This window comes from Oryzias latipes, chromosome 2, assembly GCF_053564925.1.
Source record: "Oryzias latipes strain Hd-rR chromosome 2, Olatipes_Hd-rR_3.1".
In the NCBI taxonomy this organism is placed as follows: Eukaryota; Metazoa; Chordata; class Actinopteri; order Beloniformes; family Adrianichthyidae; genus Oryzias; species Oryzias latipes.
The window spans coordinates 12706191-12720709 of NC_136238.1; the positions used below are offsets into that span (position 1 = coordinate 12706191).

The 14519-nt window shown below is 43.1% G+C and overlaps 2 protein-coding genes across 2 annotated transcripts in view; one reads left to right on the plus strand and one right to left on the minus strand.

Moving 5' to 3' along the window:
• Positions 1-6486, plus strand: LOC144990524 (uncharacterized). Its single transcript, XM_078944048.1, has 4 exons — positions 1-108; positions 3824-3986; positions 4168-4426; positions 6107-6486. The coding sequence occupies exons 1-4, from the start codon at positions 1-3 to the stop codon at positions 6309-6311; spliced, it is 735 nt and encodes a 244-aa protein (XP_078800174.1). The 3' UTR covers positions 6312-6486.
• Positions 6435-14519, minus strand: part of LOC144984399 (ATP-binding cassette sub-family C member 4-like) — a 16294-nt gene continuing 8209 nt past the window's right edge. Inside the window, exons 13-23 of the mRNA XM_078932691.1 lie at positions 12800-12950; positions 12603-12722; positions 12426-12536; positions 12250-12350; positions 11988-12179; positions 11592-11747; positions 11071-11160; positions 10817-10989; positions 10634-10739; positions 6939-7073; positions 6435-6863 (exon numbers count right to left, since the gene is read on the minus strand). Of these exons, the coding sequence (XP_078788817.1) occupies positions 6771-6863; positions 6939-7073; positions 10634-10739; positions 10817-10989; positions 11071-11160; positions 11592-11747; positions 11988-12179; positions 12250-12350; positions 12426-12536; positions 12603-12722; positions 12800-12950 (1428 nt within the window). The 3' untranslated portion in view covers positions 6435-6770. The remainder of the gene's footprint in view (positions 6864-6938; positions 7074-10633; positions 10740-10816; positions 10990-11070; positions 11161-11591; positions 11748-11987; positions 12180-12249; positions 12351-12425; positions 12537-12602; positions 12723-12799; positions 12951-14519) is intronic.

A 14519-nucleotide genomic window follows, 5' to 3' on the forward strand; every position in this document is an offset into this window, starting at 1 on the left:
ATGAAGGAGTCTCTCAGCTGGAGAGCCTCTCTGTTGGCAGCAACCTATTTTATCCCGTGCAGCGACTCGTCTTCAGTTACCACAGCCTCATCTCTGCAGGTTCCTGTGGTACTGGGGATCTAGTAATGAAAAGGTTTTTGTTTGAATCACCCTTAGTCTGGCCCGTTTCCCAGTTCCAGTTTGAGGTGAAGAACACGACCCGGCTACCGGCTCCTGGGATAATTCGGGCACGCAAACCCCTCCACCACGATAAGGTGGCGATTCAGGGAGGGGATATTTATCAGTCACTAGCCAATCACTAACAATTACTGTGGGGAGACCGAAGTTCTCGGAGAAAACCCACAGGACTGCCAAACTTTAATTTGGTTCATTATCTATACATTTTGGTGACTGATATTTATTTATTTGCTTATTAATTTTATGTATTTATTTATTTATAAAATAATTGGTTTGTGTACTATTATTTATTTTTAATTGTTATTATTATCATGGCCCACAGACCATATTGACCATATTGTTTAGCCTCTAATTCACTTTACAACGTCTTTTTTAGAATCTAGGGAAAGCCGGAGCACCCGGAGAGAACCCACCAATACACAAAAACACAAAAACTATATCTGCACACAGAGGCATTTGTGCAGAAAAAAACACTTCCAGACAACTATCTATCCATCCATCCATCCGTCATCTGGGACTTGGTCAGGGGGGCAGCAGTCTAAACAAAGATGCCCAATTCACTTAAAAAAAAGTCTTTTTTAGAATCTAGGGAAAGCCGGAGCGCCCGGAGAGAACCCACTAATACACAAACGAACACAAAAACAATTTCTGCACATTGAGAGATTTGTGCAGCCTTTGTTCACCCAATATTTTTTACATTTCCAATTTTCAAACAATTTATTGTAAATACCATTAACCCTTTAACTACAGAAACAAGACTAAATCAATTAAATTAAACAAAATGTTGTAAAAAAAAAATAGCTTTTCTAACTGCATTTGATCATTTCCCATTTTAATTTACGGGGTCAAATTAGGATGAAAAAACAGATTGTAAATTTTAAGAATAGAGGTTTTACATTATAACTTGAATAAAAAAATAAATAAAAATAAAACTGTTGACCAATGAACAATAATGTTAATTTGTAACATCTGCTTTTTTGTGTTGCCAACTTTTTTTTTTTTTTGAGTTCTACAGTGTTTTTGAATTTTGTTTTAAAACTTTAGTTGATGTAATTCAGAAAATCATCAAAATAGAGTTCATCACAGAAATCTTCTGAAATACATTCTCTGAGGAGCTGAGGTAGTGATGGTTCTTCCTGCCATGAAGAGGAAGATTCTTCTGGTTCTTCCTCAACATTTAGTTCCATCTCAAAATTTGCTCTCCTCTCTGTCAGTTCAGATCCAACATTGGTGTTAGCTGCCTCTTCAAAGCCTTGTGGGTAATAATTGTTGTCGGTGCTCCTAAAAGTCCAGTTTTCTGGAATCTCTTGTAGAGCTGTGTTCATCTCTTGAGAGTTTGAGTGAACTGGTTCAGACATTGAAGGTACGTGAGATATTTGGTACTGAATGAAAGGTTCAGGATTTTTGTTTTCCTCTTGTCTGAGCCGTTTGGTTTGATAATCTGGAACATTGAAAGAATCATCTCTTCCTCTTTTGAGTGACTTTCCAGTTTGTGCTTGAAGATCTTTCTCAAAAGCTCCAGAAGTTTGGGAGTCCAATGATGCTCCTGGACTTTCATTAAAAAAGTTATCAGTATTTATTTCAAGAATGTCAAATATGTCCTCAAGGGCAGCAGGAGTTACAGACTCCAGTAGATCTTCTAAATGTTTTTCTGCAGAGACATTCTCTGAAGCAGATTCATGGACGGGGCGAGCTGGGGGTTGTGGATGAGACTGCCATAAGTCCAGAGATTCTGTGGGTACCTTTGTCAAATCTGGTCCCATCTCAAAGTTTTTTGTTCTCTTTTTCTGATCGTTTTCCTCTTCAGAAGGCCGTGCGGTAGATGTTCCACGTCTTCTCCTATAACCTAAGTTTTGTCTGTGAGAGTCTAGAGCCAGCCAGTTTGTGAGGTGGTCAGGCTCCTTAGGTAGGCTAGGGACTTGGTAATGATTGACAGGTTCAGGATGTCTGAGTCGTTTGGGTTGATAATCTTGAACATTTAAAGAATCATCTCTGACTCTTTTGCGTGACTTTCCAGTCTGTGCTTGAACATTTCTCTCCAAAGCTCCAAAAGTTTGGGAGTTTGATAATGCTCCTGGACTTTCGTTGAAAAGGTTGTCAGTATTTTCAACAAGGGTGTCAGGCATGTTGTCAGGGGCAGGAGCAGTTACAGAGTCAGGGAATTCAGTTAAATCTATAACTTCAAAGACATCGAAAAAGTCTTGATCCATCTCAGTTTGGTTCATCATAATCGTTTGATTATAATAAAATTATAGTATAAACCATAGAATCGTGGTTTGTGCTACAATTGCAGCAGTTAGATACAATGGGGTATATGCAGAGAATTTTACTGATGACATCATTGAACATTGTGATGTTATCCACTGCATAATGAGATCAAATGACATCACATGACGTCACATGACGTCACGAGTCACATGAATCACATGACGTCACGACATCACATGACGTCACATGACATCACATGACGTCACAAGTCTCATGAATCACATGACGCCACATGATGTCACATGACGTCACATGACTTCACATGATAATATCCACACAGTGATGTCATGTTTGTGAGAATTGTCTCTCAATGTTTAAAATGTTGAGCCACACCCACAGGCAATTTGATTTTATAAATGTTGAGTAACATCTAAAAAAGACTGCTCTGAACCGGAGCGGCGCCATTCTCTTTCCAACTTGCGGGTTGCTTGTTTAAGAGAACGTGTTTCAGCGTTAAACCACATTGCTACCCTGTTTTGTCTGACGAGCTTGGGTTTCAGGGGGGCAACAACATCGAGCGTACTCCTAAGGGCTTGTAAGGCATCATTGACAAACAGGTCATTTATACTAAAACTGATGCTATGGGAGCTGGTCTCAGAGTATTTGCTCAGAATGTTACTAAGTATTGGTTGAACCGTGAGTTTAAACTCAGACACAGAATTATCAGATAAGGTTCTTCCAAGCTGTTTTCTGAAACATACTAACTACATGTCATTCTCTGTAGCAGAGATCTTTTGAAAAGCCAAAGGCAAAGCACACTCAGCTCAGGGAAAGTCAGTTCAAACATAGAACCCACACAAACTCACACAAAGTCAGTTTACTTTTGCTAGACGTCTAAGCGGCGCATCAATTAACACAGAGCAGATCATGCAGGGACAGGAAGCTGGGTAGTAAGTACAAAATAAAACACCGTATTATTACGTATTACACACGTATTATTTTATAATCATATTTACCTTCTTTAAACTCTGTATCTTTCAGTTTTACCATCTTTTTATATTAAAATCTTTCCAATCACAACAAAACAAGTGTTTAGACTAGACTATACGATTGAAAAGGGAATTTAGCTGTGTCCAGATGATGAAGCAAAGGTTTGTTTCAAAGTAGCCAACGCAGTGAACATATAGAACATTTGGACCATGTGAGTCTGTCTGTCTGTCTGCCTGTCCGTCTGTCCGTCCGTCCATCTGTCTGTCTACTTCTGATCAGAAAATAATCCTTGGGTTCTGTCTTGCTTTGATAAAACATCAAAATGATTGGAACCTGGTAAACTGCTCCGCTTGCTCTAAATGGACCAGAGAAAAGTTGATTTTGAGACTCGATGAACTCACTCGGAGTGTTTTATAAATAAATAAAAAAAGTAATCTTGTGTTTCCAGATTGTCGGTGGAGAGGGTGGTGGAGTACACGGAGCTGGAGAGCGAAGCAGACTGGGAAACCCAGTGGCGTCCTCCACCTTATTAACCGACCCAAGGGTGAACTTTTCCCACAACCCAGACGGGCCTCGGGTCCTCAAAGACAACAACACCACCTTCCAAGCCAGCGAGAAGGTGAAGCACCTGCTGGAATAAAATCCTGTTATAACAGTAAGTACAGAAATATCTGCTGAACGCTGCCCCCCACCCCACCCCTTCTATCTGTCCAGGACCCGGTTCTCTTCACCGACACTGTGAGGAAGAACCTGGACCCGTTCAGCCAGCACACCGATGAAGCTCTGTGGCAGGACCTCCAGGAGGCGAGTACCCTCTTCTTCCCCACACGGCCACAGAACTGAGGCGGGGGGCTTCACCTCCGTGTTCCACCCTGCAGGTGCAGCTGAAGCCTGCAGTGGAGGAGCTGCCCCAGAAGCTGGAGACGGTTCTGGCCGAGTCCGGCTCCAACTTCGGCGTGGGTCAGAGGCAGCTGGTGTGTTTGGCCAGAGCCATCTTGAGGAAGAACCGCATCCTCATCATCGACGAGGCCACGGCCAACGTGGACCCGAGGTGAGATTCACACGCAGATGCAGTTCCTCACATCACCACTAGGGGACTCACTCACTGAATCATTGTTCAGGACTACAGTTTGATGCTCATTGAAAATGAATGGGAAAAAAACTTAGAAAGATTTGGATTAAGATGAACTTTATGAATTCTCCGTAGAGAAATTCAGTTGTAGTAGCAGCACCATAAAATAAATTAAAATATACAGGGAAGAAAAATATACAGGCAAAACTCTTATTTACATGTTCACCCATGGCTGCCAGATGAATTGTAGAGTCTGATGGCTGATGGCAGGAATGACTTCATGTACCGTTCCTTTGCACAGCGGGTAAGTCTGTTGCTAAAGCTGCTTCTCAGTTTGTCCACCATGTTGTAGAGAGGATGGGAGGGGTTGTCCATGATGGTCCCCAGTTTAGCCAGTAGTCTGTCCCCCACCACCTCCTCCAGATTGGCAAGCTTGAAGCCCATGACAGACCCAGCTTTTTTAATGAGTTTATCCAGTTTGTTGGCATCCTTTGCTTTGACACCAGCACCCCAGCAAAGAAGATGGTGCTCGCCATGACAGACTGGTCAAACATGTGGAGCATCCTGCTGCAAACACTGAAGGACCTGAGTCTCCTCAGGATGTAAAGTCGACTCATGCCCTTCTTGTAGACCGCCTCAGTGTTTGTGGACCACTCCAGTTTATTGTCCAGATGGACGCCCAGGAACTTGTAGAACGAGACACTTTCTACATCCATCCCACCGACACAGACTGGGGAGGGCGAGGACTTTCTCCTACTGAAGTCAATCACCATCTCCTTTGTCTTGGCCACGTTTAGCAGCAGGTAATTTTCCACAGACCACCTGACAAAACACTCCACAAGGCTCCTGTACTCCTCTTCACGTCCAACAGTTTTCAAAGATTTCCGATTTTTATGTATTTTACTGTTTAGATCAATTTAAAATAATACCCTAAACACTATAATTCAAAAAATTTAGCACACTGTAATTTTATACATTTATTTAATTTAAAACATTTCTTTTAGCATTATGTGATCATTTTCTAAACTTTTTTTTGGTCTGTATTTCCAAAAAAAACGTTTATTTAAGCTGTTTTAATAGTTTATGTAGCATTTTAGTACAATCAACTTTTATTTGAAGTTTTTTAACAATTTTTAAAAAATTCTTTAAAATATATTTTCCATTCACATCTAGAACATTATGCAATAATTTGATTTCTTCAAATTCTTTTGGGTTTTGGTCAAAATTTCTGAAGGTTTCCTTAATTATTTCTGATTTCTATATGTGTTCTTTAGTTTTTTCCTGCATTTACACTTCACAGAAAATCCATTTTTTTCAATATTTTTAGCTTCAGTGTTTAATTTTGATCCAACAAGTTTCAGTTTCTTCCTCATGTCATGGCGTCAATTGGCCACCAGATGTCATTGTTTCTAAAACTGAAGCCATAAAGTTTCATCTTGTTTCTTTTACTAATTAAATCAGCATTACTGGGATTTAAAGTCATGAAACATTTATAAAACTTATTTAATAAGTATAAGTATAAAACCTTTTTTCATGTATATTTTGGGCTCAACGCGTGTAACGGGGCATCATTCTTATGTATTTTCTAAAGAGGGCGTGGTCTTCACCAATGATGCTTGTGATTTTTATGCAAATGATTTTTTTCTTGCTTGGTTTCAGGACGGACGAGCTGATCCAGAAAACCATCCGGGAGAAATTCAGAGCGTGCACCGTGATCACCATCGCTCACCGCCTCAACACCACCCCACCCCCTGAGGGACAAGCTCCACCCCTCTCCCATTGTGGGGGAACTAAACCACGTTTTCCTGATGTTCTTGAAGGCAGCACAGAGAGCAGAGCCGTCCTGATGGGCTGCAGACTCTGAACACAGGTGAGGCGGGAACAAGGCGGAGCCTCCAAACTGAGGGATTTCACGCTCCAGAAACTGCTTTCAGTGAAATGAACTCATGATTCAAATGTTTTTAATGAAACACAAAGATGGAAAAAATTCTTGAAAGTCTAATTTATTTTTGAGGTTTTTATAAATATTTGTATGAAGAGTTTTTGAGTCTTCAGCTGCTTCAAAAACACATAAAAAACTGAAATGTTCATTTAGTGCAGCAAAGTATTTACAGAAACAAACTCTTCATCCTCTCAACAACGCTCGCCTGTGAGGAAGAGGAGAACTCTTCAGCTCCCTTTCTCTCTCTGGCTGGCGTTCGATGCCGGCTGTGGCTGTGGTGCAGCGTCCCAGCAGCGTCCCAGAAGCAGGGAAGTGCTTCCATCAGAGGCCGGACCCTCTCGGGCCGGACTCCTCCGTTCTGAGGCAGCAGCGTGTCTGAGCTCACAGAGCCGTTTCAAAGATGACCAGGTGACCGTCCGCCGTCTCTGCGTGTCCGTTCGCCGGAGCGGCGGGACGTTGGCTGCTGTTGAAAACCTGCAGGAGGAAAGGCCCGGTTTGGTTCTGCCAGAACTTTGCTGGATCCTCTGAGGTGTCTCCTGTGGAACTGACCTGTTTGGCTGCTTCATGTAAAGCTGCAGCTTCCTGTTTGCCCGTCTGCTGAACCATCTTGAAGAAGATGCCGTCTGGATCCTGCAGCAGCACCAAGGGTTCTGCAAAGGCCCGGATCCGACCGGCATCCAGAACCTGCAACAGACACCAGCATCCAACTGAATAATAAAGTTGTTGTTTTTTTTGAGAGCCTCCGTCTCTTATTTGTCTCAATAAACAAAAATCTTCACTGATGAACCTCTCTAATCCAGAAAAGCAGGAAGGAAAAACTGATGAAGATCTTTAGAATTTCAATCCAGTTTGATGAAGAGGAGGATGTTGATCTAATGATTGTCTTCATCAGACCTTCATCTTCACGCTGCTGATCAGCCACTAAACTGACTGGTGGATGATGTTCATGTCTGAGTTATCTCCCTACATCTGAACAGAGTGGCTCAGTGCAAAGACGTCTGACCACTAAAGTGGAAGTGTGAGGGTTCAAATCCCACCAAGGATATTTGTAGAGAAACTGAGCAGTTTTTTTAGAGTGTAGATGATCTTCATCTTAAATCAGAGATGAGCTCCTGTACAGACACAGACAAAGTAGTTCAGTGGTAATGACTTGAACTCATAGACACAAGGTTGAGGGTTCAAATCCCTTTGTTTGTCTTTGTAGTTTTCTTCAGAGTGTAGAATGTCTTCACCTTAAATGAGAGATGAGCTGCTGTTCTGACACAAGCAGAACAGCTCAGTGGTAATGATTTCATCTGACTAGCAGATGAGTGAGGGTTCAATTCCCCCCAAATACATTTGTAAAAAACAGATCAGAGTTTTTTCAGACTCTGGAACGTCTTCAACTCATTAGAACAACGAGCTGCTGCTCTGGTGCAGACATGATGGCTCAATGGAAAAACATCAGACCATCAAAGCAAAAGGTTGAAGGTTCAAATCCCACACAATCTCTATGTAAATAATCTAATAGTTTTTCCACAACGTAGAACTTCTTCACCTCATAAGAACGGCAAGTTGTTGTTCTAGTCTAGGTAGAGTAGCACAGTGGTAGAGAAGAGGGTATTAAAGTGGGAGGGTGCAGGGTTCAATTCCCAGTTTGTGACAGAGGCAGTAACTTACCTCTGTCAGATTGAAGATAATTAAGTCAGTGTAGTTTGTAAAGGTGAAGGAAATGGGAGAAAGCAGCAGAAGATAGGAAAGGTTGTAGGATAGAGAAGAGTAGCACAGGAGGAGAGGCTGGTCACAGAAAAGGAAATGAAAGATAAATCAAAGAAAGATGTGGCCAGCCTCTCAGGGGGAGGAAGAATGAACTGAGGGGAAGAGTACATAATCTGTACAGAAAAATGTTTAGAAAGAAAATTGTTTTTGTCAATTTTGAAGAACTTTAAGGGAAGTTCTGAAATTTTACTATGTCAGCAAGAAAAATCTATATATTCCCACTACACTCCCTATCTCTCACTTTCTTTCTCTCCTCCCATCCTTTGCTGCCTTGCTCCCATTGGAGACTGGCCACATTTCTTTACCTCCTTTTTGTGGCCAATCTCCACCCACCCACCACTGTCCTGCCTCCCTGACCTCTACACCTGCCTACACTCTTTCTTCCTGAACTATCTTCAGCTAACTTCCCCCTGATTTTCTATAATCCTATCTTTACTTCCTGTTTAATCATTTTAAGTCCTTCTTATTTTTATCTGACAGAGGTAAGTTACTGCCTCTGTCTCAAGTTGGGAATTGAACCTGCACTCTTCTGATTATTAATAACCTGCTCTCTACCACTGTGCTATTCTACCTAGACTAGCACAGCAGCTCATCGTTCATATCAGGTGAAGATGTTTCTAACTTGTGGAAAAACTCTTAGATTATTTACTAAGACAGATAGCAGGATTTGAACCTGCAACCTTTTGCTTTGATGGTCTGATGTTTTTCCACTGAGCCATCATGTCTGCATCAGAACAGCAGCTTTTCGTTCTTATGAGGTGAAGATGTTCAAGACTCTGAAAAAAACTTATTTTATTTAGAAAAATGTTCAGTGGGAATTGAACCTTCAGTGTTTTGCTCCAAGGATCAAGTCATTACCACTGAGCTGCTTTGTCTGATTCAGAGCTGCAGCTGTTCTCTGATTTAACAGGAAGATGATCTACACTCTTAAAAACCTGCTCAGTTTCTTAACAAATATCCTTGGTGGGATTTGAACCCTCACACTTCTCTTTCAGGGAGGGACGTGCTACCACTGAGCCACTCTGTCTGCATCACAGCACCAGATCGACTCCTATTTCTAGAAAGTGAGAGAAACAAAATCTAAACAGAAACTTTCAGTAGAAGATAGAAGTCTGTGATCCATCAGTGACATCAGCAACTGAACGACTCCAGACTGAGAGGTAGTGGGTTCAAGTCCACATAATAAAATCTCATTGTGGTTCCCTTAGAGGGAGGGGCGAAATGTGAGGAAGACATCTGGTATCATGGAGGCATTTCATCTGTTATGCAGACATAAAATCAACTCTTCTGAGGAAAATGTAAAAATTCGTTTCATTAAAATCCTCCAAGATTCCTCAGGTCTGATGGAGATCAGCAGGACCAAAGCCCCACAGCGAGACACAATCCAGAACGGTGAGTCTCAGCTGTGGACCGGCCTGGAAGTTTGGAAGAAAACTCAACTTTGGAATCATTTTAGCTCTTCTTCCTACTTTTACTCTTTATTTTTTCTTTTTTTATGCCAAGCACTGAGGTGTTCTGTAGCAGGAAAAGTACTTTATGAATAAAGCTGAATTTGAACTTAAAGTCCCACTCTGATGAAAATAGGTTTTAACTGGTTCTTGAGAACATATTTAAAGAAAAATGAGCTCAAAGTTACATTTCTGAGTATTTCTTTATTCAAATCGTTGAGAATCAGGAGCAGATATTAAAAAATAAAGCTCTTTTAAAAAAATGGTATTTGCTATGTAGAAAATACACTTGGTGGGCCAAAATCAACACAGCATGTAAACAGAGAGCTCTCAGCAACCTATGTCCTGGAAAAAAACTACTTTATTTGATTTTGGCTCTAAACAGTATGATCATAATTAAAACCACTGGGAACGATTTGAAAATAGATCAAAAGAGGATCAGAGTGAGACTTTAAATTAAAAAAGTAGTGAGCATTTTGTTGTCCTGCACTCGAGTCTTTTTAGGGAGCAGTGAGTAAATTCAGACCTCAGAGTCTTCAGCAGCTCTTCTAACTTTAGCCCCTCCCACTTATTAGACCTTTATTTAAAGGCTGTTGATTGACAACTTTGTGTCTAAACTGGACCCACATAGGACCTAAAAACACAACAGAGCAACAGCCGTGGAGTGTCTGCCCTTAAAGCAGGAGAGCGCAGGTTCAAATCCCAGACTGAGGCGTTCTCTTCACCTCAGGTTCTCTGGAGGAGTGATGAAGATGTCCACCTACGTCTTCAATCATGAACAGGTTAGCTGGAGTCCAAACACACAGTTTCAAGGAATTCAGCAACAATTTACAGATAAATGAACCAGATTCCTGTTTGATTCAGTCCAGATTCTCACTTTCTGACTCTTAAGGATGAAATGAAAGAAGAAACTTTTGACTGAAAGGTCAACAGTTAAAGAAAGAAAGAACTCCATGATGGTTCTGGAAAATAGGAAGAAAGCCTAAAGTTCAGAATTTCATGAGTCGTCTGGCGCCGTTTGGATGGGCCGGCGCTCACCAGTATGCGGTCGCTGTCGATGATGGTGTTGAGGCGGTGAGCGATGGTGAGCACCGTGCACTCTCTGAACTTCTCCCGGATGGTTTTCTGGATCAGCTCGTCCGTCCTGCGGGGACACAGAGCGCTAACGGTGAGAGCAGGTGGGGGCGTGTTTGGACAAATGGACCCGGAGTCCCGCCCCACCTCGGGTCCACGTTGGCCGTGGCCTCGTCGATGATGAGGATGCGGTTCTTCCTCAAGATGGCTCTGGCCAAACACACCAGCTGCCTCTGACCCACGCTGAAGTTGGAGCCGGACTCGGCCAGCTGCGTCTCCAGCTTCTGGGGCAGCTCCTCCACCGCAGACTTCAGCTGCACCTGCAGGGTGGAGCTCAGCTTTGACTCCGCCCACAGAGAGACCAACAGGACAGGAGGAAAGGGGGAAGAACCGTCACTGACCTCATCTAGAGCGTTCCACAGAGCTTCATCTGAGTGTTGGTGGAAAGGATCCAGGTTTTTCCTCATTGTTCCCGTGAACAGAACCGGGTCCTGGAGACAAAAGCTTTTATTTTGGAATTTGAAAAAAAAAAATTAATTTCAACATTAATTCATAGACTTTATACATGTTGTATATTCCCAGGTGGAAATTTCAATATTTGGTGAATTAATATCACTATGAAAAACCTGTTGGTTTAACCTTAAGACTCTTATTCTTTTATTGTTGAACTTTTGATTTTCCTTATTCTCCTTTAAAACAAAGTGAAACTCCAGATTATTATTCTAATCTCAGGTTACGAATGAAACCACAAATTAACAGATCCCTCTTCTGTTCCTCAGACTTCAGTTTTTTATACATTGTTGTTTCCTTTTTATGCATCAATAAGGTTTTTGAAAAACTCTAGGACAAATACCACTATGGCAGCGCTTCCAAAATAAGAGCGCCTCCTTCTTGGAACAGGAAGTCAAGTGATGCGGGTCACCTGGGGGATGATGGACATCTTCTGGCGCAGGTCGTGAAGGCCGATCTCAGACGTGACGACGCCGTCGATGTAGATCTTCCCCTGAGGTTCTGCCAGGCGGAACAGAGCCGAAACCAGAGAACTTTTCCCGGCGCCGGTTCTTCCCACGATGCCGACCTGAAACACAAACAGATGTCAGATCCTGCAGACGCGTCCATCTGTGAGAAGGAGGAACGCGTCATGTTGGACTACATCTGATATCAGATTTTTAAACATTCAAAGTAAATATTGTGGAATGTGTTTTTTTAGGTTCAGTTTCTTCTGGATTCTCTAAAAGCTTTTACTGTGAAAACCAGAGGAAGTGGTTCTGGGGGAGAAAGTTGGTGAAAGTGCTGTGAAGTCAAGGAGGTTCCTGACCTTCTCCTGGGGTCGGAACACGGCTTTGAGGTTGTGCAGCACCGGCTGGCTGTCCTCACTGTAGGTGAAGCTGACCTGGTCAAAGGTCACCAAACCTTTACTCGGCCAATCAGGAGGAGGCCGCTTCTGCGTTTCCCAGGGTGCCTCGCTCTTGAGATCGGAGTACTCCACCACTCTTTCCACAGAGATCATCTGCAAACAGAGGCGGAGTCAATCGTCTGCAGCTGCAGATGTTTGCGTAGCCGTCTGCTCTGCTTCTCACCATGTTCTCCACCTCGGCGCTCTGCCTCACGCCCCACTGGAACATGCCCATCAGCGTGACGGCGTAGGTCAGAGCCAGCCCGACAGAACCCGCGTCCAGTTCTTAGGAGGAAACAGAAAGATGGTTTTCAGGAGAAGTTGTGGCGCCCCCTGGTGGAGACCTGCAGTGTTTCTTACGGTTTCGGAGCAGCAGGACGCCAAAGGTGGTGATGGTGATGAAGATGGCGCAGATCCCATCGAGCCAGACGGCAAGCCAGCGGGCGGTGGTGATGAAGAGGAACCACGCTCCTGTGCAGAATCACAAAGTCTCAGTGAGGCGGCCTCACTCTGAACCCTTGAGGGGCGAGTCCACACCTGAGTGCAGGTCCTGATGGGCGTCGAACTCTCTTTGGAAACGCTCCTCAGCACCGAAGGCCCGGATGGTCCAGAGGCCCTGGAGGGACGAGGACAGGTGGGAGAAGACTGGACTCCGAGCTGCAGGACAGAAAGAGGAGGTCAGGAGGGGGCAGATGCAGGCCGATCATCATCATGGGGGGGTTGGGGGGGCTTACTTGTGCCCTCCAGCCGTTTGACCTCTCTGGATGTTTTGAGGAAGTATCGCCGCAGGAAGATGAAGACCAACAGCAGGGGGAGCATGGGGATCAGGATCCACGGGATCACGGAAGCGGCCACGGCAACGACGCCCAGGATCTGCAGGAACACCTGCAGACAACAGAGCCTTTCAAAATAAAGCTCAATCTTCTGTTGAATAAATCCTAAAAGGAAATTCCAGCGTAAAGTATTTTCCATTTAAGGCAACTTCTATAGATGACCCTCACTTTACTGCTGAAACGACAGGAAGTGTCGTTTTAGAGTTAAAAAAAGCACATTTACTGTTTTTATACCTCAGAAAAAAAACTTCTGCTGCATCAAAATAACAACAGAATAAAGACAGGAAGTCCATGACAGAAACAAAAGCACATGGAGACAATCTCCCTATAAAACAAACAAAAAAAGGTTTGGGGTTTTTTAGTTGCTCAATACAAACTTGTCAGGTTGTGCGTCCATTTGTAAACCTTTTCTGTCGAATGTTTCACATTTTGAAAAAAATAATGAAATTGGAAGAATTATTAAAACATTAATACAATAATATATATATATGTAGGTGACTTCTAACCTGAACGAAGTCCACAAATGTCAGCTGCTGCATCAAAATAACAGAATAAAGACAGGAAGTCCATGACAGAAATAAAAGCACATGGAGACAATCTCCCTATAAAACAAACAAAAGGTCAAATTCTGCGTTTTGGAGTTTTTGTTGCTCAATACAAACTTGTCAGGTTGTGCGTAGGGTTGTGACGATACCATCGTCCATCATGATGGGTGACTGACATCCCGATGGAGAGACACCATCGTGATGCCACGCCCCCGCCACGCTGCGAGTTGACACCATAAGCCGTGGTTACATGTGCAACATATCTTGATCAGATCAATGGTCGGATTACAATTAAATCGTGTAGATGGACCCAGAAAAATGTTTTCAGAATATAACAAACGTTCACATGGGTCACACTTTCGGTCCGAATAAATCATTCACACATGCGCAGTAGTGTTTGAAATACCGGAAGAGGAAATGAGTTCCGCCCAGCGGCTACATCCATAGATATGTCAGCTCGGTAATATACTAGATTATCCAAAAGACAAAATTCCCAGCTACAAACAGAGTAATGTTGTGTACTCTATCCACTGCAAAGAGAACTGCAATGAACAGTATATAGGAAAACCAAACAACCTCTACACAAGCGGCTTTACCAACATCGCAGAGCCAACCCAAGTGGACCTGAGTCTGCAGTGCATCTCCATCTGAAGGCCACAAACCACTCATTCGAGGACAGTGAAGTCCGAATTCTAGCCAGAGAGAAAGGATGGTTTGAGCGAGGAGTGAAAGAAGCCATCTTTGTCAAGAAGGATAAACCTTCTCTTAATAAGAATGGTGGTCTCAGGTTTATTCTTCCATCCATCTACGGCAGTGTCTTGAAACCTAAACAAACCAAACCAGTTCCACCTGAGTCGTTAACCGCTGAAAGAGATGACCAGTTTGGGGACGGAGTCACTGGCTCCCCAACCCCCAGCTGAGGACAAAGGACTATTAACGACCCGAAACCATGTAGGCTAAGTGGACAATACCTCCAGTTTCAGGTCTGACTCCTCCCCCATGGACGCATATATATACCAGCTCTTAGACCAGCTAATTCAGAATTGACAAAGCCTCTTGGATAAGAGGCGAAACGT

What these genes read in the sequence shown, in the direction of transcription:
- LOC144990524 (XM_078944048.1), top strand. Translation starts at nt 1, where the DNA reads ATGAAGGAGTCTCTCAGCTGGAGAGCCTCTCTGTTGGCAGCAACCTAT. An exon ending in CAACACCACCTTCCAAGCCA is followed by an intron (nt 3,987 to 4,167) that starts GCGAGAAGGTGA and finishes GCTCTGTGGCAG; the next exon opens with GACCTCCAGGAGGCGAGTAC. An exon ending in ACGGCCAACGTGGACCCGAG is followed by an intron (nt 4,427 to 6,106) that starts GTGAGATTCACA and finishes GCTTGGTTTCAG; the next exon opens with GACGGACGAGCTGATCCAGA.